The sequence below is a fragment of the Argentina anserina genome, chromosome 5 (assembly GCF_933775445.1).
Source record: "Argentina anserina chromosome 5, drPotAnse1.1, whole genome shotgun sequence".
Classification (NCBI taxonomy): domain Eukaryota; kingdom Viridiplantae; phylum Streptophyta; class Magnoliopsida; order Rosales; family Rosaceae; genus Argentina; species Argentina anserina.
Window position 1 is genome coordinate 14,119,472 of NC_065876.1, and position 7,097 is coordinate 14,126,568.

Genomic DNA, 7,097 nt, shown 5'->3' on the forward strand with positions numbered 1-7,097 from the left:
AGGGAATAATTGGGAGATTTTCCATTGTTAATGGGAGGAATTGCCAGACTGGTAGGCAGTAGGCAATGTACCATCCAGAATGGTTTGAGATGATGGCGTGAAGCAAGTGACGCTTACCATTAGAGTCGAAATCTTTGGAACCCATATGGGTTTGGGGCATTAATTCACTTTTATTGGTGTCAATGACCGAATTCGGTTATAACGTATTAGTATCAATGACCTAGGTGTTTGCATTAAGGTCTAACGATCATAACCTAAGTTCGACATAGGTCCATGCACCATGGTTTTAATAGTTTGAATTGTGGTGTCATATTCTTTCGTAGTTCATCGTTGATTTCTTTTGTCAAATCGTGTTTAAGAAGTTCAAATAGTGAAAGGAACAAGGCATGAAAGAACGAATTGACATCGACAAATCATTACGTATTTGATTGTTTTTCTATCCACGAACGTAGGTATCTTCCATCCATGAACGTATTGTTCACACAAGCAAGATGAGGGATTGCAAATTTGCAATGGCTCAATCGTGTGGGAAAGGCAGATAGGGATAAGAGGCGCCAAAAAGGAGAACATATAACATAAAAGTAAAAAAGAGACATCTATGGTGAATTATTATTATTGGCATTGAGTGTGCGCAACAGATGACTTCACTGCAAATCATGAATGCTTTTATATGGGCCACTTGCTTCTGTCAGGAGGTACTCCTCTCAGCAAGTAAGATGCGTACAACAACATATGCATGCGCAACTTGAATACTATTTTTACATATCCAATACTTTGACAACATATGCATGCGCCACTTGTTTCAAACTTAGGGAATGTGAGTTCTGATGCCTTCTGCGGCTGAAAAATAAGGGATTCTACCTCAAAACCACAGCAGCATTTCTGAGGGCCAGGTATCTTTGAACATATTCATTGGGAAGGGATCTTATTTGCTTGAAGATTTCTGCATTGGCGTAACGCAGGTTGGTCCTTGGATCGTAGTAAGGTGCCTGCATTGAGCACAGATGTGTTATTCATTGCTGTTAAGATGAAAAGGCCATAAGAAATGAACATTTGGCCACTAATTGCTTCAGCATCATATTTATACATCAAGAAGCAATCACTCAATTCGTCATCTCATTGAAATTCTCCTTGGAGCCAACTCATCAACAGAAATTGCAGACAGGAAACATAAAAAGAGAGCAGCTAAAGCTCAACTCATCCCAGTTTCACCAGCTATATATATAGATGAGCACAACTACAAATATACAGGTACTGAGGGTGGGTTCTTATTTCTTAACAATTTAAGGTCACATCAGGAAGGACTTGTTTAACACCATGCCAGGATCCTGCTCCATTCCATGGAATATTATATCTTCTATATTATGAAATAAGAAAACTAATACAGTATCATTATTTGGACTATGTTTATAGTTCTAAGACTCAAAGAAGTCAACTATCAATGGTATACAAGGAAGACTATATATGAGTTGCATGTGCACCTCATAAGATAAGGTCCAACACAATGACTTGGCTAGTTAATTATCCGCATGAAGCATCTCTTACTTTCTTTCTTCTTTTTTTTCTTTCTTTTTTTTCAAAAGTAAAGCTAAACAGCTTTTTTACTTGTAGAATATTAAAGCAAAACCTATAGTATTAATCATAATGTGGTTCCTACCACGGCCCAGCAATGTTCCACTTAATAACAAGATTGTCATCACCATGTAAAGGACCCTATCTCCTCTCTACTTTAAAAATTGGTATTTCATCAGATTTCATTGTAACTTATGGACCATTTAATCTCATTAACAGACCACATCATTCCTGAGATATTTTGGCCTAAATGTCTCCTTTATATTACCAAACTTCAGTCGTGCTAAATCATATTAGAAGCAGGTTCAAAGTTTGAATAACCTAATACTGCACTCAACCTAACAAAAGGACTCAACACAGCAACACCTTGTCTGACATTCACTCGAATGAAAATCGTACTTATACATGGTAAGTACTGTGAGGACGTAAACTGATATTTAGTTGGAAACATTCACTCGATAAGAACTATATGAGGTGCTGTCAGATTTCTCAGCAATAGTGAAAAAAAAACTTCTTAGATTTTCAGAGTTGTCTTCAGAAAGAATAGGCAAGACATTGTTAGAGGTCCACAAAGTCATTTCGTTCACTTACAACCACATAGCTAGAGAGAATGCAAATGGTGTGAAGGGACAGGGTTCTCTGTAAAACTTAGTGAATGAAATGAAAATTATGTGAAACTCAGAATAAACAGATAATTAACAAACAAGTCCACCCTTAGGAAACTGAAATAGACATTATCCTTATCTTGTAAAAAGTTTAATAATACCTCATATCCTGTTATATCACAAATTCTCTTGCATGGATGCATAGATGGTGGTGACTCTATATTAACATCTGCAAATCAATGGACATAGAAAGAAAGCAAACTGTTACTTGAAAGCAAAGTAGCAAATAATTAAGCAAATTTTAAAACACCTAAACAAACGAGCACATTACTTGCCACTGTAAGCTTAAACTAACCAAGTTAAACATGATTCTCTGTCACAAGACAAGCAAATCAGATCCTAAATAGTCACAATAAAAAGTATCACACTCACGAGTACATCACCAGCAATCTTAAATATAAGGGCAAACCATCTTAAGCACTATGATTCTCAGTTCATCAAACAGTCAATAGAAGGGTGGTAAAACTGAATCCTTGAAATCAACTATAACTCGCAACAGCCTTGACTTAATTATACTACAAATTAAGCACCATTAACATCAAACTTAGCAAGAAGGAACTAGTACTCAAGCATTGTGATTTCCAATTCAATTAACAAGTGTAATTTTAAAGTGGGGTAAAAATTGGAACTTTGATATTAACCGTGACTTACAATTGGGTTCATCAGGAGGGTAATTCTGGTAATTCTCAGCCTGAATGATCTGCTTGAGATGCTTCCATCTCCCTCTGGGTTGGCCTTTTGGGTACTTCTCATTCATCTGAACCCTCTTGAAGCTCAGCTTGCTCGGCAACACCAGCTCCGCTTGAATCACCTCTTGCTCCATTTTTTACTACAACACCCAATTTCAATTACAACTCAAAATTCCAAAATAGATAGCAACACCAAAATCATCACCCCAAAAACCCACAAGTTACTGAACCACTTTGAAGATGGGTGGAAATTTAACTGATTGGGAATGAAGAAAACACATGAATTTAAATTTGAGTAGTGAAGTTGAAGCTTACTCTGAAGAGTTGCTTGGAAGGGTTTGGTTTTGTTGCCCCGCCTTGTCTTTCCAACACTATGGAGTTGTTTGGGTTGAAGAGCAGAAGAAGCACGCGCTCTGATGAGTTTTATATATAGTTGCATGCCGCCACGTGGCATTAATGATTTACGGTAGTCAGAAAAATATATTGCTTTTAGTATCTGAATTTAAAAATCGAAATTATCGTCGATATATTTTTATTATGATAAATTAATTTCGTCTGAATTTTTTATATTTTCTGATATTTTCGATATTTCTAATAAATTTAAAACTATGTCTCTTTTAATATAATTTTTTATATAATTCAATTCAATTTCACTACCGATACCAAGTAAATTTAAATTTTTTGAACATTTTAATATATTTTTCTATATAATTACACATTTCATGATCATTATCATATTTTTCATGTCTTATTGGATCATAGATTAAATAAATAAAGTAAATTATTGTTAATTCTCAATAGTTAAGTATGTACCGTGTCATGTTAACTTATAATACAACTCACTATAACTAAAAATTAATATTTATATCATATTATCTATGTGGTATAAGGTCCTAATAATTAAAATTTTGTGCAAAGTCCTAATAATTTAAAATTTTATATCTCATAGATCCTCTACGTTGTTATAAATCATCCATGCAATTTCATGCTCAATGTATCATATTCATATGTATATAAGGTGTGATGACCTAGTCTTTCTTTGGGTTCTTAGTCATAAAAAAATTAGATGTTTAAACTTTAAAGTATCAATTTTTCAGAACTCTCGACGACTATTAGACCCTCAATATTTCCGTAATCACCAATATGTTGTAAAGGAGAGTGAATTTGTTTTGTGTTTATGCTAAATGATTCATGGAAATGTTGTGGGAATTTAATTATATGTGAGTGGGTGCATACATGAGTTGTTTCAAGATATGCCACTCACTACCCGAACTGAGAAAATGTAGCGCTTAAAAGAGTCTGTTTATCTCTTTATGAGAGAATGAAATTGTTTTCAGTTTTAGGCAACTAGAGATAAGAAAGATCAAATATTTGAAAAGTGCGTTTTATGCTGTTAAAATATTAGGCGTTGATAGTCCATGGTTACTAGTACATCAGAAATTTATAATAGAGAAATTGGAGAAAACTAAAAATAGTGTACTGCTAGGAGGTGATTAAGTAGTGTTGTATGTGTTGGTGGATCTTAGATTAGGATTGGCAGTAGAACATACTAATAATAGGGAACATAGTGAATCACGTAAGATTACATAAAAGCTAATTGGTTTTAGATAATGGTGATTTTAGATATGAGGTCTGAAAAGTTTACAAGTTTTGTGAATGTGCACTATGTTCTACGGTTTAGTGGGAGTAATTTTCTTGTAAACTTTTTTGGTTTACTCTTGTCAAGTTGCCAACTACTATTTCATAAAGTGCATTCCAATTCAATCATTTTTTTTTCATGAGATTAAGCATGTATTTTCAACTTGTTGTTTGGTTGTTATCTGCAAATTATGGTATGCCTAACAATTATTTTGTTTTGGCTATGTTTGTTGTCATTAAGGTTGAAGAAAGTGTTATGGTTTATGCAGTGGCGGATCTAGAGACTATTGTCAACATGGCAAAAAAAATTAAGATGAACATATATAATGAATTTTCATGATCATGATTTTCAAATCTAGACAAATAAGTGATGATGAACATTTACCTAAAATAAATCGTGAGAGAGAAATAAAATTTGGTGAGAACAAGGGTTCTAACAATTGAATTTGTGATTTTAGATAATTTGGCAATAGGTGAGACAAAGAGTTGGGTCTTTTTAATATTTTTGAAAGAAGAAGAGATTTAGTCTTTGTCAATTGATATAGAGGCAACAACATAATCAACTAGATTAGTTCATTATCCTTGTCTAGCAAATCGTCCTCTCTTTTTTTCTATATTAATGAAACAACATCATTATTTGGCCCTCATGCATTAAGTTTTAATGAAAAGGCCAAAATGTTATCATTTTGGCTGCAACTAAGAGAAAGAAAAAGGAAAGAAAGCAGAAGGCTGAAACTTGCCCAAAATTCTGCAAAATCTGCTTATTTAAAAAAAATCTTGTAAAGCTTTATACTCCATGGCAAAGGTAAAAAATCTCAGCCTAGGCAAGTGCCTAGTATGGCCTATACATGGATCCGCCCCTGGGTTTAAGGTCTCACAGACGATTTTAGTTAATTAGCTTCATGTAGTAGATAATGTTTTCAGTTATAAATCCATGGTATAAAGTTTTTGGAATATAATTACTGCAACTATATTGTCATTGTAGTTCTGGTTAAATAGCTATTTGTTATAGGTGGATTGAGTTGTGCCTTGCACAATTGTTTTGGTAAGTAACAAACACATTCCATAATTACATATAGGATCCACCAGTGTTAAAGTTGTGTTTGTGGTCTTGAAATTTAAAGTCTTATGGTTGGACTATAAGCGTGTGTTATACAGTTTGATATATGTTACATAGGCTTCAGAATATCATTTTAGTTTTGAGACTTATGTGAAGTGCAGGGACTGGTGTGGTATTAAAGAGGCACGCTTTGCTAAAGTGCATTATGTTTCATCACTCTACATCAATATTTGTATTTTGACCGAGTTTGAATAGATTCTGAGATTTTCATATTCTGGTGTGCATACTTTAGTTGTTATTTAGTCAATGTCTTTTGGTTCAATTGTTGTTTTAAACTGCGACAGTCCAAATGGGAGATTGTAAGAAAATTTGTCGACTTATCACATGTTTATTTGAGTAAGCAACAATTGATAATTGATATAGACTATATAATCAGAATATGGAAAAGAACTCAATTCTAGGAACCTAATCAATTTGTATATCTATTGATATGGGATAGAAATATATTTACTTGACTATTAATTTAATACAAGTTGTGATATCATTAGGATTCTTAAAAGTGAAGTTATGTCTAATTGCACTTTGTTTACGGGAGGAGTTCAAGGCAAAACTTAACTTATATATAAGAATGTGTAAGTTCCTACTACCTCTACAATATAAAGCATAAGTTTTTGCCCCATTCACAATAAGCTCAAAAACCTTAGAGGATTGTAGAAGACTGATGCATGAGACGACTTCATGACGTCTTCAGTTAATTATACAGGTACTATGTATTAATCATAATTTTGTAATCAATATGCAAATACAATCGTGTCTATACTCTTGTGAATAATCTTGAGGTATCAGATTTTTTTTTTCAGTTTTAGGCAACTAGAGATAAGAAAGATCAAATATTTGAAAAGTGTGTTTAAGCTGTTAAAATCATAGGTGATGATAGTCCAATGGTTACTAGTACATCAGAAATTTATAATAGAGAAATTGGTGAAAACTAAAAATAGTGCTTATAGGAGGTGATTAAAGTGTGTTGTATGTGTTGGTCGATCTTAGATTAGGATTGGTAGTAGAACATACTAATAATAGGGAACATGGTGAATCACGTAAGATTACATAATTAGCTAATTGGTTTAATAGATCTATAAAGTACAAAATAATGGATCATTAAACTCCAAGATTAAAAATCTGTTAAAAACAAAAAAATGCCATGCTGAAAAAAGGAGATGCAAGTACTCCAATTAGTTCTTGATTGGCGGAAATGCGAATATGATAAGGTTTCCTACAAATGCGGTGTGCTGTCCAGTACCAGATATCGATAATGAAAGTATCTGCACACCGCAATTAGGTACAATGATAATGAGACTTCCATACATACTAGTATTTTTTTGTAGAGTTTTTTCCTCTCATTTACCATCCTCCAAAAGCAAGTAAGTAGAAAACTAGAAATTCTACACACATGTAATGCTAACATGGATCACC

The 7,097-nt window shown here is 33.4% G+C and overlaps 1 protein-coding gene across 1 annotated transcript; it reads right to left on the bottom strand.

Annotated features, from left to right (window-relative positions):
- Positions 1–571: 571 nt before the first annotated feature.
- Positions 572–3,316, bottom strand: LOC126794716 (protein EIN6 ENHANCER). Its single transcript, XM_050521484.1, has 4 exons — positions 3,242–3,316; positions 2,889–3,066; positions 2,339–2,406; positions 572–989 (listed from the first exon to the last, which is right to left on the bottom strand). The coding sequence occupies exons 2-4, from the start codon at positions 3,058–3,060 to the stop codon at positions 858–860; spliced, it is 372 nt and encodes a 123-aa protein (XP_050377441.1). The 5' UTR covers positions 3,061–3,066; positions 3,242–3,316; the 3' UTR covers positions 572–857.
- Between the last annotated feature and the right edge of the window lie 3,781 nt (positions 3,317–7,097).

Coding starts and splice junctions, on each gene's coding strand:
- LOC126794716 (XM_050521484.1), bottom strand. CDS start 3,060: ATGGAGCAAGAGGTGATTCAAGCGGAGCTGGTGTTGCCGAGCAAGCTG. Junction 2,407..2,888: donor CCCTCCTGATGAACCCAATT/GTAAGTCACGGT, acceptor ATTGATTTGCAG/ATGTTAATATAGAGTCACCA. Junction 990..2,338: donor GTGATATAACAGGATATGAG/GTATTATTAAAC, acceptor TGCTCAATGCAG/GCACCTTACTACGATCCAAG.